We start from the raw sequence: 17,476 nt of genomic DNA on the forward strand, positions 1-17,476 counted from the left end.
GTTGTTCCCATGGGAACGTTTTAATGATCAATGGCGAAGTCAGAATAAACCTTATTTAAACCTGTTTATTGGTATTGGTGTGTCACTGATCACAATTGACGAATCTGCCTCACAATGACGTTTGGCTCGCTCAAGTGTCTCCTGTTTTGATGACTTTAATGAGAAGTTCGACGTTGTTCTCTTTGATGGCGTTGCGGGATTCACTAACCAGATTGGCCTTTGACTTCCCAACTGAAAAAACAACAGAAGTGATTTGCATGTCCACCGGATATTTGTGAACGAAATGAAGCGTGCTTTTGTTCTCACAAAGACTTGCTTCTTACCCCGTAGCTTCCCGGCTTTTTGAATAATCTGGTTAACTTTTTTCAAGGACTCCATGAGCTCTTGATGGTTATTACACCGAATCTTGTAGCCGGCAATCATATCCCGATTGATATCGTTGAGTTGGGTGTACCAATTCTTCATCGTTTTCCTGAAGATCAAAAGAAACTGATTCTAGCCAATTCTTCTCCACCTAGTATACATGTACGTACAGTCGTACACACGTCTACAGTTAAAGAACTCACATATCTAACATGAGCCTGGAATCTTCCGCCCTCACGATGAGTGTTCGAATCATTCCTGAATTATCGGCCATTTCGGCCGAAAGTCTCTGTCTAACGCTTTGCAGCTCTTCAGCACTTTCGATTAAGCTCTCAAGTTTCTTCAGCTCTATTGGGAAATCGCAATTGGATCGCAAGTCATCTACTGCTAAATACTCGGCCAGAGACTGGATAAGGTCTCCACATAGGTCCATATTATCGCAAAGTATTCGGACTGTCCCGTCCGCTTCCATGTGGAAATGGAGTTCTTGGTCCTTTTTCCTCAGAGAGGAGAAAGATATGTCAAGTTTGCCATCCGCCGGAGCCTCCAGATCATCGCCCATGAGAAAATTTTGGTTGAGCCACAAAGCCACGCGGGCAGATCGTTCATTGATCTTGAACTCGACCCAACTGGGCGGCAAAGGTTCCGAACTTGGCTCAAGCAACCGACAGTACATGGAGAATCGTGGCAGTTGTCTTGTTAATTCAAACACGTGAAACTGTTGGCTCCCCTTGTGTCCCACGAAGGCCTGCAAGCAGATTTACATTCTCATTAGCCCCTGAGTGCATTAAACTGTGAGTCATCGTTATTTGTTTCAGGATGCTCTATGGTTCATACCCTACGTAGGTGGCTTTTTTCCAAAATCGAGAATAATCTGTTCATAAGACAGGTTCTTGATAAATTACAGTTTTCGTTCAAAAAGACGACTGCAATCACGTGGCTCAATCCAGCTCTAATCAATTTCTTCTGCAAGAAGCTTTTTGCTTCGCCATCACTAATATGTAAAATTGCTACGAATGCCATTGGATTGGATGGGGTGTCGGTTATACCATATGAAGTATAATGTATGCTGGTCACAAAATATTATATAAACCGATAAGGTATTAGATTACTGTAAAGTGGCTTTCAGTTCAGTGACCTCGATGGCATGAAGTGCTTTTTTCGACACTGTTTCAGAGAATCGTGGAAAACTATTCAGTACATGATCAATGTGATTGAGCGAATTTTTAGCAACTTGGTAATTAGAAGTCTTTTAGACTTTTACTGATTACATATTAATGCATAATAAGGACAATGAGAATTTCAATAGCTAGGCTATAAACGTGATCAATAGTACTTGAAGTAAGCTCTCTCTGATTAGAAGGTTCAATTTATGCAATAAGCCGCCCATTATACTATGGAGATTAAAAGATTTAAATCAATCATGAAATAGATTGCCTTGCCTTAATGTGAAGATCAATAGGAATATCCTTGGCTGGAAAAATGGGCACATGGATGGACGTGGTTGGATCCTTTGGGTGTAAAACGTGGCACTCGCCTTCAAAGATGCCCTCGGCAAAAATTAGAATCCCTCGAATGACGGTCTCGTTAGATGTCGATAGACTAACTTCAACGTGAGGCTATATTAAAAAATAAATAAAAAATAAACAAGGTTTCCTTTTAAAAGTTCCCAAGTTTCAAATGCTAGGGAATATCATATGACTCGTGTAATGAATTAAATCACAAGCATGATTTTTTGCAAGCATAATTTATTTACCGGACGTGTGTCTGTGCCCAAGTTAATGGCTAAGGAGGTCGAAAGTTGGGTTTGGGCAGGAATGATTCCCAAATCGTTGGTGGACATGCCTCGAGCCGAAGGTAGGACACCGCCCAGATTCGATGCTCCACCGACGGAAATTCGTTTATTTTGGGCGTAATTGTTCAATTCAAGAAGAAGGGTATTTTTTCGTTGAGCCAACTCTCTGAGTGACTCCTGCTCCATGTTCATGTCCATGGCTCCTCTCCGGACCTCTGCATTACTGGGAAGATATCCTCTAACTAGAAGTCAACTGTGCATCATCAACACGCCCTTTCCCATCCTGATCAAAGGACCTCTCTTACTTTCACCCTCACTTCCACACGCAATGAGTTCCATTTTCCCGTCCAGTCGATAATCCCCCTCGACCAAACCGGCAATTGAATGGTTGAAATTGTCCTTGAACACCACTTCCCCCGATCGATCATTCCTCGCATCCAGTTTGCCATTGCTCCAACCCGTGATGAGCTCTTTGACTCCATCACCATCCAGATCATAACTGAATATCGCCGAGGCACTGTTCTTGGACTTGATCCTCCACCATCGCGTGGTCTTCTCATACACTCCCACGGTCCCATTGGCCAGAGCATACCCAAAACGACCGTCTTGGACAGGCACTAAAGCAGTAACAGCCTCGGTTTCGGTGATCTCGGTCAAGATTTCATCTTGTGAAAAGATGCGAACCTCAAAATCCTCCGACCCAACAATTAACTTGAATGGAGCTTGAAACAATGAAAATTCCAAGATAACAATCATATCATCTATTGGCTCACCTCTTTTCTGCCGTTATTATTAAAATCCATGAGAGTTAGAGCTGACACATTATCCCCTGTGACGGTCCAAAATGGATCGTTACCCTCATGATCGAACCCTTGCAGAGAACAATTTCCCCCTACAATGGCGAGAGGTTTGGAGTCTTCGTCTCCAATGTTTCCGACAGCGATCACATTAACGCCATCCGGAACATCCTTATAAAAGAGATCCGCATTTTTGTCCACATCATACGCCAGAAGATTTGTAGGCGTTCCAACAACAAGAGCATCGCCCTCGTCGGAGTCAACGGCTTTGAGTTTGCCCGTGGCTAGTGCAGTCACCCGTTGTTGAATATTAAGAAACGACATTTCTTGATTGTTCTTATTGGCTTCCATTCGACCAATATTGGCATGTTTAACTCGATGGGGGTTGTGGATGAACACCTAAAGTACCCCAACAGTATCATGTGCTTGCCTAAAATTGTTAGCTTCGAGGTGTATTACCTTTTCGGCGGTGGTGGCCGCTGCCAAACACGGATGTCTCCCATCAAATTCACCGATGGCCACTCTTCCAGGCAGAATTTTTTGGTTCAAATTGAGCGTAAATACTGGCACAAACATGGTTTATATCTTTCAACTTATACCTTGAAGTCGTGAAGAAAGTCGCCCGATAGGAAAAGGTTCCGTGGAATTATTTTCCCTTGGAGGAATTTTTTCAGGGATGAGTCAAATGTTAGTGATGTGTCGGCGAATGAAACGGACTCTACCGACAGTTTGGGTTCTGTCCCAAGGATGTGGGTTTACCCTCACGCCATGATTAATAAAAGCATGGCATTATTGGCATATGATTGGTCTTGCTTGTGCTTCGATTTAATCGGGGTAATTTGATCCACGTTCACTCTCAAACTTGAATTTTGGTTCATTGTTTGACTCTCTTGTGGTCTACCTCTAATCATAGTGTGGGGAAATTCTTCTGTCTTAAAGAGAATGGTGTAAAATGTTTATGAAAGTTATTGTTTTGGAAGCCCTTGAAATCAATTTCATCTGCAGCTATAGAACTGTCGTTATCGTGTCACTTGGTCAACATTTCATCATGAGTTTTTATTTCAGCAGATCGGATTACCTGCATTGCTCTGGCCCTCTTGTCAAGTCCAAAACAAGGAACAAAGCGCTCGCTCTATATATAATACTCTTACATATTTTTTTTGGATTTTTTATGTATGATTTGTTCTTCAAAATGAAATAGCATCCAAATTGGTCACAAAGAAGTGGATTGTTATTTTCGCTCATTTTTTGCCGAAATTAAAGAGATTAAAGATGCAGCCCAAATGATACTGGGGGTAAAGTTGGTAAGCAATGGGCATACCAATCTTAATAAAGATTATGATTAAAGAAAATAAGTTAAAGATTATTTAATAATCTTGTTGCCACCTTATGAATTACAGTCATTAGAGAGAGAATGAGTAACCCCAATTTTGAGCTGAATAACGGAACGACATTCACATCATAACTGCATGTTTAAGAAATGCGAAATGATAACTCGCCCCAGTCAGGTCCATCCAGGGGGTGAGCGTTACTTTGTTATTATACGTCCAATCGCTCTATCCCCCATTCCAACTTCATTCCCGTACGTATGATGCATGGATGGACTTACTTGTCAGTGAACTGACTCGAAGAATCAGTGAGGACCAGCCAACAACAACTACTACTACTACTACATTCATCATCATCATAGTCAAGGAGTGAAAGGCGGATCCGTGATTGATCCCACACCATCCACCCTGTCTCCAGAATCTGGGCGTGTAGTGGGCCCACCCTCACCCTTTCGAGTGACCGTCATGGCTGGGGGTTATGATTTGGACCGGAACCGAGCGCTCTAACATACGGATTTTCACACCCGCTGACTCACGTCCGTTGGATAGTGTTGCCCACCCTAGCCCAGCCAGGCCCAGCCCGGGGGTGGTCAGCCGAGCATGGAGGAGCGGGAAATTCTCGTGATTGGTGCCGCACCCATGGGCGCCACGCCCCTAGCGGGTCAGACACGCCCTTCGGATTTGAGTACACCGGGTACGCCCACCACCCCGAATGCCTCCGCCGCCCATTTGTCGGCTTTGATGGGTGGCATCCCCAATTGTCGTGGCAGTACATCCCGGAGTCGCCGAGGCACGGGTAATCCGGATGGGACGAACGGACACGCCGCCCAGGCCGGGGATTACCCGTCCGATGGCGAACTGAGTCCGGCTACCAGGCGTCCGAGTAGTTTAGAACTGGGGGTCACGACCCCGGGGGCCGCCTCGGAGGCCCATCCTCAATGGATGAAGGAACAGTGGGAGGACAACTACAAAGAGGCCGCCATTTTCTTGGAGGTAGGCATTCCGTGGCTAAAAGAAGGGACAATTTTGATCAGAAAAGACAGGGTCATGAAAGTATCGTTGTCCATGGCCATTGAGGGCCGCGTAAAGAGTCATTGGCACGATTTTTAGCGACATTCGGATAGCCAGTATGGCGTGTTACATACCATCAGACCTTATTTTGTTGGCTGCTTTTTTTATAGACAATGATGAATAGGTTACCCCTCGCCATGGATTTTTATAAAAGATAAAGCGATTTAGGGCCCGCAGAACGAAAGAATAAGCGACAAGTGAAAGGGAAAAAGGTCAGATGGCCCGAATTTTGAATGCAAGTACATGCATGACCTTACATGTGCATCCATATGTTTCCATCGGATTCACTGCTTATCAAACCCTTATGCAATCGATGATGACATGACGTGAATGTTGGTCAAATATCCGGGGGGTTGATGCAAATCTTTATCAATGATGAGTATGAGTTGCTACAGCCACAACTAATTGCAAAATTAGCAAGCGAAAAAAACAAATAATACTTGTTTACCCCTCTTAGCTAATGTAAATGAAGGCAAATATGTCCCGTCAATACCATCCATAAACACTTGAATCTGAATTTCAAAAGTCACGAGTTAAGCCCGCCCCTTTCTAGTTCTTTACGGACAGGGGGACCTTATTGTCGTATTGATTGTTACATGCTTCTTCATTTTTGATTGCACTTGTAGGAGGGCATCAATAATGAAAAATTCACGCACCATCCTCGATGTCAAGAAGAGCTTCCGCCCTACCTGCTTGTGCACAACGATTGGTTCCATTATTTCGATTTGGGCGCCTCTCTGGTCATCTTGGGATTGGGTTTCTTTGAGGCCCCTTGCCATGCACCTCTTTGCTTCCCCACGCAAGTTCACAGCTCGATTGAATTAGGCACATTACTGCTAATAACTCTCCAAGTCATACTCAAAACCAGGTGAACATTGACAAGGGAGGATCGAATTTGGGATGAGCTCCATAACTTATGGCATCGTGCTTGGTTGGTTAACTTCTTTGCAGATGGATCGGATGGCGAGACTTTTTTAAGCACCGACGGACACTCATCAAGGTCTTTACTTTGGTCTTGATGATTGTCGAGGCATTGGTTGTCTTGGTGCGGGTTGACAGCCACTTCCGCGTGTCCCGATCTTTAAGACCCATTTTCCTCATCGACAACCATTACTGCGGTGGCGTGAGAAGGTAGATCCGGTTAAAAATGAACTTCCACAGTTTTGGAACTACGTATTTACTCTAATATTCCATTACTACTCAGGTTCATCCGTCAGATTCTACAAAGTCTTCCACCAATTCTGGATATGCTCGTCTTGGTATTTTTTATCATGTTGATATACAGGTAAAGTAATGCCTCACATTGATCTTTTCAATTTTAATCAACCTTCGAGCGGAATTTGCTTTCAGTGTTTTTGGATTCTACCTCTTTGGTATGGTGGACCACGTCTACTTCAACGATCTGCAAACTAGTTTCATCAGTTTATTTGTCCTCCTGACAACGGCCAAGTAAGTGTCATCTGAAGTGCTCCCTGGACATAAGGGTGTGAATAGAATATCCTGATGAAAATGGGCGAATCATTGCCTCTTCCAGCTACCCGGATGTGATGATGCGGAGTTATAACCAAAGTCGCTGGTCAGCCGTGTTTTTTGTGTCTTATCTCTCGATTAATTTGTACTTCCTCATGAACTTGATGTTGGCGGTGGTGTACGATGCGTTCACGAGGATCGAGAAGGAGAAATTCCGCCGCTTGTTCCTTCACAAACGAAAAGCGGCTCAACATGCCTTCAATTTGTTGGTAACCAAAGAGAGGCCCAAAGAAGTTAGTTTCCAACATTTTGAAGGACTAGTTCGGGCGTACAAAGGAATCACTTGTAAGTACAAACCGAAGGCATTTCACCAAGATGACCTTTTGCATTGAGTTCGCTACTTTCTAGCTCCGACAGAATCTTATCTGATATTTCGACTACTCAACAAGTCGAACAGTGGTCATTTGCACATTGATGAGTTTTATGGTACGGATACTTTATTTTTTCTTCCTCTACTCTGACCGAATAATATCCCAATTCTACACACAGATATTTACAATGCCACTCAATACAGCTGGAGTTTGGCCCAACAGGACGAAGATTGGTTCTCAACGTGCCACCCGAATATCGCCGATTTGTGCACGATAATAAAGAATGCGGTCAAAAGCACATGGTTCGAGTATACCGTTTGTAAGAATTATGGAATGAATGTTTAGTTTAATGTGATTTTAGACAGAACTGAATTTCTAGTTTGTCAAATTTAGGTCTAATCGTATTGTCGAATGGAATCATTCTCGTGGTTCAAACGGCGTTTATGGACTCGCCTACTTCCAACGCCGAGGACAGAATCTACGCTCCTTGGGTGTCTTATTTCTTTGTTGCACGTAAGAACATTCCACGGATGGAACTTTTGACCTAGTCCGATTGATACACTAAAGTATTCTGTTCTCACAGTTTATACAATCGAAGCCATTTTGAAGCTGATCGGGCTCGGATTCAAGAACTATTTTGCATCCTATTGGAACATGTTCGACTTCGGAGTGACTGTCTTGGGGATTTTGTCATTGATCCTGGAAATATTAGACATTCCCTTGTTCTACGTGGTCATTCTGAGGCCTCTTAGGTACAATATATCATGGTGGTTTTGTAATTCATTTTAATGTTAAGGAAAGTCTTAGGATGTTTAATGAGTCATTCTACTTGAGTACTCTCTGATTCTAGATTGCTCACGTTGTTCCGGATGAAAAAACGTTTCCGGGATGTTTTTGGAACAGCCGTCATTCTCTATCCAAGATTAACTTCGGCTGTCATTGTTTTGCTTCTCACATACTACTTCTTTGCCATCATAGGCATGGAGTGCTTTCATAATTTTGATCTAAAAGATTGCTGCAAGTAAGATATCAATTGGCATCAAAATTATTGTCATTAACCATTTTTACGTAGCTTCATTTTCGATTTTTAGAAATTCATCCGTGGAGCAATACTTTAGCTTTGTGGAGGGCTCAAATGGAAATGTATACTTCTACTTAAACAACTTTCAAAGTTTGCAAACCTCAGGAGTCACTCTATTTGAGCTAACCGGTTAGTTTTGTTGTTTTACATGTCCTTGACGTGGGGATTTAACTTGCTTTCTATCTGAACTTTCGTAGTCGTCAACAACTGGTTTGTGATAATGGAAGGGTATGCCATTGTCAGCGGAGTGGAGATGAGTCGCGTCTTTTTTATGGCTTTTTATATCTTCACCATGATCGTCATGACCATAATCGTGGCTTTCATCTTGGAGGCTTTCCTCTTTAGAATTCAATATAAGCAATATTTCTCCAAAGAAGACGGTAAGAACAAACGGGTTTGAAAACATTTACCTGACCTAATGTGCCATGATTACTTTTAGAGGCCAAGAATCTCAAAGTAGAAGTGATTCTGACCTCCGAGGAAATCCGGCAGATTGCCCAAGCAAGAGGCGGGTCCATTCAAGATATTGCAATTCCTAGTAACGTAAGTCCATTTACATACATCCTTCAAAGTGTCTCTTTGTTGCTCAGGACCAAAACCTATTAACGTATGCCTATCTTTGTTTATTCATAAATCAGAGCATGTTCAAGTTTTCTGGGGAGAAGTCTCGAACCAAGGAACAACTGCAAATGCTCATGTACACGGATGAGATGGATCGTTGGCTGGCCGAGGCCCAATTGGAAGAAACCCAAAGTCAAGCACGTATACAAGCGGCCATCTTGGCTGAAACCTCCTCAAATGAGTACCACGATCACGGTCATGGCGATAATGAAAACATTCAAATTGTTCAGGATGACGGAACTATCACTGCCATTCATAGACCGGTTCTTCCAGAGCTGGGTTTATGAGTGATTGAGTCCTGATCTGTGATATCTTAATTCCGGCCAGTGGTGCCTTACTTATGACTTTGTAATATATACATGATAGATGCATATTAAGCAGGGGCTTACTCTTTTAGTCTGGCTAAATATTTATTTCATAATCGACATGATTTTGGATCTCAAATCTGTTGAGACAGCCGAGCACTGAGACAGATATTCATGAAAAGTTAGAAGTGGATCCTTACTGGCGGAAAATCCCCGGGCTGAGAAATCCCCCGGATAGTACGAGATTGAACACAGAAGCGTCTTCATACGCTCTTTGCACGGTCGAGCTTGGCTATCCAAGTCGATATTGACTTGAGAGAAGCACTTTGAAAACTCTTTGACGGCCTGGGATTCGCCTCCCACCATCAAATAGATGGTCTTGCCTTGGAGCCAAATCAGCAGTGCACCACAATCGCATTCACGGCACAATTTGTCCAAAGTCTTATGGTAGATCTTTTCGTTGCGCACATGATCGATCAAAAATATGCGCAATAACAGTTCGTTTCGTATGTCATCGGCACTAATGGCCGGGGCTGAGGGGGACGTAGCGTGCCAGTGGACATGTTCTTGACACCATTGGACCATGTCCAATAAGATTGGCGTGCCTAGAAGGCCGCGAAAATGGGCTTTAAGCGATTGTATCACCGCTTGACCGCCTTCATAATCGAGTCGACTCGAATGAATCATAACATGGGGTAACACAACGGGATAAGCCGAGTCCAAAGTGACTCGCAGCTGAAATTTGAAATCCGCTTGGACCACAGACGCGATATCCAGCTCAAAAATCACGGGCGAATCCTGGCTAATGAATTTGAACTCGTTGGGTCCGCAGAAAATGGCGGCCAAGGCCGAGACCTCCTCCATGCTTGGGGGGGACAATTAGTGGGAAGAAATGGGCCTGGTGGCCACTCTACTCGGTCTGATCCGAGTAATGAAGCCAAGATTGTTCGACGATGAGAGCCACGCGTTTCTCGTACTCGCGGCGGTTTTCTTGGTATAGTTGAGCCGCTACTGAATTGGCCGGACTGTTGGGGTTGGGCTCGTCCAAGAGGGATTGAATGGAGGTCAAGATGGCGGACACGTCGTACGTGGGACTCCAACGGTTCTGCAGGATATCCAAACAAATGCCTCCATCGGCGTACACGTTGGGGTGAAACATCTTGGAGATGAAGCGAACCGTGGGGGGTTTGTTCGGATACTCTTCCGTGAACTCTGAAAACCCAATCAAGGTGATCGTTACAAGGTCGACCCAATACATTTAAAAAAAAAATGAACCGTGAACCACTTACGGATGGTGAGTTTAAAGGTGCCATCCTCGAAGGGCGTGTCGTGGGGACCAAAGATGACCGCATTCCACAACATGATGTTGTTGTCACCGGGAGCCCCACTCACACCGGCGGGCGGATCCTCCTATCATGGCAAAAGCAACGAGTGGTTAGCACTGAATTCATCCCATAAACGAAGGCCGGCCCTCCATTCTTACCTGAAGCCTTTTGAAGTCTCTCATTAGTCGGCGTCGCGCCGGAGTAGACATGATCCAAACGGGGTGGGTGGGGCCGGGTGGCGGGGTGGAGTAGAGCTGGGAGGCGAGAATTGGTGTGTGGATCTATTTACGGACACGTCCTTTGCAGGGATGCATATTGACGATATCGTGTGTACATAAATCAGGCTGGCTCTAGTAGAGCATTAGAAGCATAAGCAATGGGTCAAACGCATTAGCGATGGGCAAGTATTTCTAAATAGATACTTATTTTAGCCATTTCTGGCTAGCATCTGCATTAAAAGTCCAGATTAGGTACAATCATGCGAATCATTGGATAGTTTGAGGGTACTTGCTCATGTTGAAAATATAATTGTGACTGATACCTGAACTCAAATTTCTCCAAAATGCAACCCTAAAAACATGAAAGGCCTGTTGGGCAGGGTGACCAACAGTCGAATGAAAACGCGCAAACAGGCTTTTTTATGCCTTCCTTGGCGCTATTGGGATTATGATCCTCGGTGGTCCCAGATGAGAACTTACGTATTGTTTTCAGTTTGATATTCGTATAGTATCTAATCCACTAACGGATTGGCTTGACCTTGAATGGAGGATAAAGAATTGGTTATAAGCTTGTTCAAGTCTGCTCTGGGAGACGACATTGGATGAACGCCTATATATCCTTAAGAAAATTTGGAGGAAATGTAATTCACCTTGAACGAGCCCGAGAAGCAAAGAAGAGGTTTTGACTAACTTATATTCACGGGGACCTAAAGGTGCTCGAAAAACGCGCATTAAGCCTTTACAGTTAATACACTTGATCCTAAAAGCTGGGTTGGAACAAAGCTCATAGATGCTTTTGAAAACTTGCGGTATCGCAAAGCTTTCGTACGTGCTTTGAATAATGTACAGTCCCAACCTTTCAGGCGAGGTGTCATTCTTGCAATGTTCGAGGTTTGGCATACTTGCTGGCCCAATTGGAGCTCAAAGAGGCGTACCGAATTCAAGATGTGGCTGAATAATCGAATCGTACAGAATTACCATCGTCGTACTTGCTGAATAGATAATCATTTTTAGCATTGTTATTGTTTATTCGGGGATCGATGGAACAAATTCTTTGGCCACGGATTCAAAATCTGAAAATGTCAAGAGCACCTCGGGTTCAATGCCAACGTCGTCTTGGCTTTGGGTTTCAATATCAGAGATTAGGCGTCCAATTGCTTTGTAACTGGCGGATGAGACGATGGCAGTGATATCGGCACCGGTGAGATGTTCAGGGAAAAGAGTTAATATGTCTTCCAATCTCAAACCGGATTCCAATTGGATCTTCTGGGTAACCGACTGGAAAATACTACGACGTTCCTCTAGGGTTTGAGCGGCTCCCAAATGAATGAGCCGATCAAATCGACCTGGACGGAGCAATGCCGGATCAATCATATCGGGTCGATTCGTGGCACCTGGACCATAGAGTCACAATCAAGTTTAAAGACTAAGTCCATCTCCGATATGACTACGAAGCTTACCAATAACAAATACTAAATCGTTGGACATATCATCCAATTGGGTAAGAAGTTGAGACACAATCCGGTCCATGACTCCGCCCGAATCTCCAGTGTTCCCGCGATTAGGTGCCAACGAATCCAGTTCATCAAAGAAAATTATGGAAGGACTTGCTTTCTTGGCTTGGGTAAAAATATCGCGAATGTTTTGTTCCGACTGACCCACATAAGGATTGATCAATTCGGGTCCTGAAGAAGAGAACCTTTGCTCAGAATCGTACTCATTCAAGGCGTGAGCCAGACTTGCTTACCTTTGACACTGAGGAAGTTCAAGTTACATTCTGACGCAACCACTTTGGCTAGCATTGTTTTGCCCGTTCCTGGTGGTCCATATCTATTGAATCAGTTTTGAATTAATTGATATTTAACAAAAACTGCACAAAGCGAAGGGCAAACTCGAAACTTACAAAAGGACACCGCTCCGTTTAAGGCCATTCTCAACGAGTTCGGGATGCTCCAAGGGAAGGTCAATAGTATCTCGAATTTCATTTTTGGCTTTTTCCAGTCCCCCTGAAAACCAACATTCGAATACTTCAAGTCAATTTTTCAATACAACTTCAAACCATTCCAATTCCTACCAATATCACTCCATCGAACTTGCGGTATTCTCGGTGTTCCAATAGAATCTGAGGCCAAGTCTTGAATTTGACGGATACATCCGTCCAGGACATCATGACTCACTTTGGCAGGTTGAGCTTGTTTCTGGGCTCTTTCCAGAGTCTCTTGCAGATCCGTGAACGAGAACCCTACACATTTCTGAGCTAAACCTTTCACATCCACCTCCGATGTCAAATCGATTCCCACATATTCAATCAACCAACGGAGAACTTTGGAGATGTCTTGGGTTGAATCCAAATCTGGAACTGGCATGACGTGACCGAAAACCGCATGCAATAAAGGGTCTAATGGTTCATTGATCGGAGCTAAAGCAATAACGACTGTGTGAGGATCGCGGTTCTGGCGACTGATTTCGCGTTGGAGGCGGTTGATGACTCGGTAATCCAGATGGCCTTCCCGATTCTTGGCTAAAGCGTGAATATTGTTCAAGATTAGGAGGAAAGGACGCAGTTCCGATGCCTTGGCTAGGGCATTGATCAATTTGATTTCAGTGTTGGCACTGTTATCCCCGAGGAAGTTGGCACAATCTTCAACCCGCAAAGAATGGCCCAAATGGGAGCTCAAAGACCTGAACAGAAGGTCCAACCCTTGACTATGGTGCCCTTGAATCAACAAACTGCCTTTGATTCGTTGAAGGATTTCCTTTTGTAATTGCATTAAAGGCCTTGGCAGGCTTGGAATGGAGTTTCGTGGAGTAGAAGTCGTCATAATCAGGCTTTCAGATGGCAACACTTGGACTATGGTTCGTTTTTGACTTAAGGCCGTATTGTCTTGACTCACCAGCCCAAATCGGTCCTCACATTGCATTGTCACAACCTTGAACACTAGGCGTGCATTTGGCGGTAGAACCCAAGAAAACCTTTGCGTTTCCAAGCTTAAGAAGTCTTGCACAAATATGGAATTCACGCTCTTTTGGAACAATAACTTTGGCTGCTGGAAGACCTTCTTCAGGATTTCGTCTAATTCACGGGTAGAGCACTTTGTATATGAAGAGTTATTGAGAAAGGATATAGACAATCTCTCCACATTTGGAACCAAGGAATCCAACGAAGGTTCGATTAGGAGGTTCTCATTTTCCTCGATACCCAGATTAGACAAGGTCTCGGAGGTAACAAGGACTTTTGGGGCGTACTTGAAATGAACCAAACTTGTGTGCACTCGCCACACTTTCATTGAATTGATCGTGACCAATTCGACGCGTTCCTCGCTCCAAGTATGAGCGAAGACCGTCGTGGAAAGACAGAGTTTTCGAGCCAGCCCACTTTCTTGTAACAGCCAGCGAGCATGATCGAGGTTAATTAATTGGACTTGGTGGACCAAAATATTTCTGCACAATGATCGTAACTGTTGACTCAATGAGTTTTGAATCACATGGCTTCGTGAAATCAGACCAATGGAATATTTCACCAAGGGCCAAAATTTGGGCAAATACGAACACTTGGTCATCTCGACAACCGTGGATTGGCAGATCAATCCGGTTTTGAACGGTTGAGTCGAGGTGATAACGAGTTCAGCATTTTCAGATATATCATTGCCGACCAGCTTTAGACAAGAGCCCTCGCTAACGAAGACAGGACAAGTCGAGGTGAGGAAGTTTTGGAGTTTTTCGATAGCTGGTACGTCACTACGAATGGACACTTTCGCCAAGCGACTTGGATCCGAGTATTCAAGGGTTTTCAATCGAACTAAGCACGTATCCGAGATCCAAGAGCGAAGTGGGAAGCAGATCTGGCCCACTGGAATGTCTTGACAGAACTTCAAACTGAACACGAATACACTTCTCGACGCTTCATTCCGCCGCACCTCGACAAAAAGCGGCGGAGGTGGCCAGCTTTCAAGGGCAAGGGTGGGATTCACAAAAGCCTCGAGGTTAGAGCGAGGAGTGAGGTCCCGCCAGCCTGAGGGATGGGGAATCACGGAAAGTGGAATAAATGTGGATTGATTCATGATGGTCTATTTCAAAATGCCACTCGATCCCAGATTTTCGTGGCCGGTGGCATTGGCATGAGAATTATTGGTAGTAGCATTGACCGATGAGGCAGGGCCCCCCGCATTGGGTGTGGCCGAATTAGCGGCATTCGAGGCTTCCATTTTACTTTCAATGAGTCGGGCGCGCTTGCGAGTATAATGTTGCCAATGCAAAATGGTCTGATCATCCAGGAATTTGGCGCACTACAATCACAAAAAATGAATTAGTATGATGGCATGCCTCTCGCATATCAAAACCCGACTGACTTAGACTTACTTGACCGTTAACAATCTCTTTTCGGAAGGCTTCGTGCTGCAATAGTTCCAGGAAATGGAGACACAACGGATACTTGATGAACTGCACGTAACGCGGTTCCTTCCAATATTGCAGGTACTTCAAATACTGAATGAATTTGGGTTGCTTAAAGTACCCGCGTTGAGCCAAGAAGTGCAGGTAATTGGGATTGCCCAAGCATTGAACGAACTCGAGCTCGATCTGAAACAGAAGGGATGCTATCATGTTATCAATCCATATTCTTCAGCCTCAGCCATCATCCGCGGGGCAGGCCGACCTTCTCACCTGAAAGCGAATCCGTTGCTTCTCATCGGCCTCGGAGTAGATGGCGGGCGAGGGCGTGACCGAGGTACTGGGTGGACCGCTCAGCATGACCGAATGAGGCGGGGTGCCTTTGAGCATTGAGAACTGGGGCGAGGAGGCGGGGGGTAGAGCGCCGCCCGAGACGTGAGAAGGGCTATAACCCGGATATGGCGGGGGTGGACCCACACCGATCACACCCGATGGTCCGACGGCCCCACCACCGCCACTCGTGGGCAACATTTTCCCTGAAAGCAATTCATACTTTGAACCACGTGTCGGCTTAGATGCCTGCCTGACGGCCCGCTCCACTCAGCCCACTTATAAGAGTAAGACGCCCAGGCCAGTGGTCAATCAGGTTTGGGCGTGTTATCTTTCCCTGACACTCTGATTGACTGATTAACCTGGTCGCGTGACTCGCCCCCCCCTCCCCCCTTTCCGTCGCCGACGTCGCCGTCGCCATGAGGATCGACAACATACAAACTAACGTCGCTAAACGAGTTAGGTTAGACCGGAATCCAAGTGGACTGATGGCTAGACCGACACAGACAGAGACTGAGAGAGATATGGAGGGAAGGAGGGTGGAAGGGTCGCAGGGACGCAGGGACCCACTTACGGTAGCCCCCGGGGGATTCCATGAGGTCGATGGAACTCGGATTTAGCACGGGAAAGATGGGGCTGTGGAGGATGAGGATGCACCTGGCTTGGTGGTCGAGGTTTCGGGTGAGTTCTTCGACTGATTGAGTGGCAATTCGGCCACTGGGCAGTTAGTTTGACACCGGGTTTTCCCAGGCTTTTCGTCTTGTTTTCACGAATCCTTTCCGAATCGAGGTTGCGTGAAGCGGGCATTCAAGGGTGACGAGAGTTTTGGATTCGCCTAAAGCCCTTGACCCCGAGGGTTCGACTTCCACCTTCGTTGGGTAGAATTGAATTGCCTGGTGTCCCTTCCTTGGCTTCTAATGGCGAGAAAAAGACGACGACCAGGCCGGTGGGCCGAATTCGATATGGATGGATTGAGTACGAACCATAGAAGAAAGAACATATCGGGTTTGTTGTGTTTTTTCACTGCAGCTGAATCGGTAACCAGTGGACAGTGCAACTTTAGCTGAGGGAAAGCAGCGCCTCTACAATCAGAAACTATACCCTATGGCCTAGCAGCCGGTCAGCTGACATTCATTCGCTCTGAAAATTAGTCCGCCTGGCTAGCTCTCATCACACTCTCTAGGCGTTGCTTCCTCTATCTATGGTACTCTAGTACGAACCATGGCTCAAAGATTTTTTTTCTTTTGAGGCTTTCCTTTTGAGCTGTTAGACCTATTCATATGCAACAACTATAATGAACGGCTTGACATCGCTCAATCCTCCTAGATTATTCATACGTACGTCAATGGAAGTTCGTTCTCCCCATAGATAACTTCATATATAGATCGATCAAGGGCGCTGCGATCGCATGTTTTCGTCTCAGCTGTCGCTGGTGGAAAAAATGTTTCATTCGTAGTCAAGCTACTTAGGACAACTATGGTGCAAATTTGAATCGTTGACGGCTCGTCCAAATTCAAAGTAGAAACCCCTAATAAGACTCGTTGTCAAGCAATTGCTCTCGTCCAGCACGCTTCATAAAACGGGCTTGAGTGAGTTGCCTGACCACATTTTTAAGAACGAAATTTTGAAGAGGTTAAAATGGGGCTCAAGTTAAAGNAACCATCGGTTTGAATAGGGGGCTCCTAATTTCCCATAAATCGGCCGGTTCAACCTATTTCAATTTTTGGATTAGTTTTTGTCACGTGAGTTGGTAGCCTAAGCTCGCATCATCAAACTTGTTCTTTGTGATTTCAGGAGCTAGTAACAAAAAAAGCAGTGCTGGGCTTGGGGATTTCCCTCAAAACTTGATAAGCGGCATTTTAACCACCGTGTTCGTGCCTTTCGTTGAGGATCGAGAGAAAGCTTGACTGAAGGAAAGAAGGAACTAAGGTAGCTATCTATGCATGTGTGTTTGTGTGTGTGTGCGGCCCTGGCTCAGAAAACAGATAAAGCAGGAACCTTGTGCTTGTTGT

At 45.0% G+C, this 17,476-nt stretch overlaps 6 protein-coding genes and 1 long non-coding RNA gene across 7 annotated transcripts; 2 read left to right on the forward strand and 5 right to left on the reverse strand.

Moving 5' to 3' along the window:
• Nucleotides 1-45: 45 nt before the first annotated feature.
• LOC131886755 (Bardet-Biedl syndrome 2 protein-like) lies at nt 46-3,633 on the reverse strand. Its single transcript, XM_059235151.1, has 8 exons — nt 3,415-3,633; nt 2,932-3,354; nt 2,464-2,869; nt 2,120-2,400; nt 1,806-1,982; nt 567-1,111; nt 324-472; nt 46-231 (listed from the first exon to the last, which is right to left on the reverse strand). The coding sequence occupies exons 1-8, from the start codon at nt 3,529-3,531 to the stop codon at nt 131-133; spliced, it is 2,199 nt and encodes a 732-aa protein (XP_059091134.1). The 5' UTR covers nt 3,532-3,633; the 3' UTR covers nt 46-130.
• Nucleotides 3,634-4,582: 949 nt separating this feature from the next.
• Nucleotides 4,583-9,293, forward strand: LOC131886753 (two pore calcium channel protein 1-like). Its single transcript, XM_059235150.1, has 15 exons — nt 4,583-5,276; nt 5,981-6,222; nt 6,306-6,485; nt 6,559-6,639; nt 6,705-6,803; nt 6,889-7,169; nt 7,233-7,310; nt 7,374-7,514; nt 7,589-7,708; nt 7,779-7,947; nt 8,046-8,216; nt 8,287-8,405; nt 8,474-8,656; nt 8,716-8,819; nt 8,915-9,293. The coding sequence occupies exons 1-15, from the start codon at nt 4,884-4,886 to the stop codon at nt 9,182-9,184; spliced, it is 2,631 nt and encodes an 876-aa protein (XP_059091133.1). The 5' UTR covers nt 4,583-4,883; the 3' UTR covers nt 9,185-9,293.
• A 14-nt stretch (nt 9,294-9,307) lies between these two features.
• Nucleotides 9,308-10,066, reverse strand: LOC131886712 (RWD domain-containing protein 3-like). Its single transcript, XM_059235112.1, has one exon. It carries the CDS (start codon nt 10,064-10,066, stop codon nt 9,308-9,310), a length of 759 nt encoding a protein of 252 aa, XP_059091095.1.
• A 46-nt stretch (nt 10,067-10,112) lies between these two features.
• LOC131886763 (ubiquitin-conjugating enzyme E2 A) lies at nt 10,113-10,867 on the reverse strand. Its single transcript, XM_059235162.1, has 3 exons — nt 10,686-10,867; nt 10,492-10,612; nt 10,113-10,414 (listed from the first exon to the last, which is right to left on the reverse strand). Exons 1-3 carry the CDS (start codon nt 10,734-10,736, stop codon nt 10,113-10,115), a joined length of 474 nt encoding a protein of 157 aa, XP_059091145.1. The 5' UTR covers nt 10,737-10,867.
• Nucleotides 10,868-11,748: 881 nt separating this feature from the next.
• LOC131887004 (peroxisomal ATPase PEX6-like) lies at nt 11,749-14,806 on the reverse strand. Its single transcript, XM_059235484.1, has 5 exons — nt 12,820-14,806; nt 12,649-12,751; nt 12,493-12,575; nt 12,206-12,430; nt 11,749-12,139 (listed from the first exon to the last, which is right to left on the reverse strand). Exons 1-5 carry the CDS (start codon nt 14,804-14,806, stop codon nt 11,772-11,774), a joined length of 2,766 nt encoding a protein of 921 aa, XP_059091467.1. The 3' UTR covers nt 11,749-11,771.
• Nucleotides 14,807-14,812: 6 nt separating this feature from the next.
• On the reverse strand, nt 14,813-16,257 carry LOC131887009 (mediator of RNA polymerase II transcription subunit 31-A-like). Its single transcript, XM_059235494.1, has 4 exons — nt 16,039-16,257; nt 15,408-15,670; nt 15,105-15,323; nt 14,813-15,031 (listed from the first exon to the last, which is right to left on the reverse strand). The coding sequence occupies exons 1-4, from the start codon at nt 16,058-16,060 to the stop codon at nt 14,813-14,815; spliced, it is 723 nt and encodes a 240-aa protein (XP_059091477.1). The 5' UTR covers nt 16,061-16,257.
• On the forward strand, nt 15,880-17,426 carry LOC131887011 (uncharacterized). Its single transcript, XR_009373971.1, has 3 exons — nt 15,880-16,145; nt 16,215-16,469; nt 17,259-17,426. It is a non-coding gene; the product is annotated as an uncharacterized LOC131887011 (long non-coding RNA).
• Nucleotides 17,427-17,476: the final 50 nt, after the last annotated feature.

This window comes from Tigriopus californicus, chromosome 9, assembly GCF_007210705.1.
Source record: "Tigriopus californicus strain San Diego chromosome 9, Tcal_SD_v2.1, whole genome shotgun sequence".
NCBI classification, from domain to species: Eukaryota; Metazoa; Arthropoda; class Copepoda; order Harpacticoida; family Harpacticidae; genus Tigriopus; species Tigriopus californicus.

Excerpts from the sequence above, each read along its gene's own strand:
- LOC131886763 (XM_059235162.1), bottom strand. The coding sequence starts at position 10,736 with ATGTCTACTCCGGCGCGACGCCGACTAATGAGAGACTTCAAAAGGCTT. Across the intron at positions 10,613-10,685 it reads GAGACTTCAAAAGGCTTCAG|GAGGATCCGCCCGCCGGTGT; the intron begins GTAAGAATGGAG and ends TTGCCATGATAG. Across the intron at positions 10,415-10,491 it reads CACCTTTAAACTCACCATCC|AGTTCACGGAAGAGTATCCG; the intron begins GTAAGTGGTTCA and ends TTGGGTTTTCAG.
- LOC131887004 (XM_059235484.1), bottom strand. The coding sequence starts at position 14,806 with ATGAATCAATCCACATTTATTCCACTTTCCGTGATTCCCCATCCCTCA. Across the intron at positions 12,576-12,648 it reads AAACGGAGCGGTGTCCTTTT|ATATGGACCACCAGGAACGG; the intron begins GTAAGTTTCGAG and ends CTGATTCAATAG. Across the intron at positions 12,431-12,492 it reads GAACTTCCTCAGTGTCAAAG|GACCCGAATTGATCAATCCT; the intron begins GTAAGCAAGTCT and ends TCTCTTCTTCAG.
- LOC131886712 (XM_059235112.1), bottom strand. The coding sequence starts at position 10,066 with ATGGAGGAGGTCTCGGCCTTGGCCGCCATTTTCTGCGGACCCAACGAG.
- LOC131887009 (XM_059235494.1), bottom strand. The coding sequence starts at position 16,060 with ATGGAATCCCCCGGGGGCTACC. Across the intron at positions 15,671-16,038 it reads GGAATCCCCCGGGGGCTACC|GGAAAATGTTGCCCACGAGT; the intron begins GTAAGTGGGTCC and ends AATTGCTTTCAG. Across the intron at positions 15,324-15,407 it reads AGCAACGGATTCGCTTTCAG|ATCGAGCTCGAGTTCGTTCA; the intron begins GTGAGAAGGTCG and ends CTTCTGTTTCAG.
- LOC131886755 (XM_059235151.1), bottom strand. The coding sequence starts at position 3,531 with ATGTTTGTGCCAGTATTTACGCTCAATTTGAACCAAAAAATTCTGCCT. Across the intron at positions 2,401-2,463 it reads GTGTGGAAGTGAGGGTGAAA|TTAGAGGATATCTTCCCAGT; the intron begins GTAAGAGAGGTC and ends GTTGACTTCTAG. Across the intron at positions 232-323 it reads AAAAGCCGGGAAGCTACGGG|TTGGGAAGTCAAAGGCCAAT; the intron begins GTAAGAAGCAAG and ends TTGTTTTTTCAG.
- LOC131886753 (XM_059235150.1), top strand. The coding sequence starts at position 4,884 with ATGGAGGAGCGGGAAATTCTCGTGATTGGTGCCGCACCCATGGGCGCC. Across the intron at positions 7,515-7,588 it reads ATGGTTCGAGTATACCGTTT|GTCTAATCGTATTGTCGAAT; the intron begins GTAAGAATTATG and ends TGTCAAATTTAG. Across the intron at positions 7,709-7,778 it reads GTCTTATTTCTTTGTTGCAC|TTTATACAATCGAAGCCATT; the intron begins GTAAGAACATTC and ends CTGTTCTCACAG.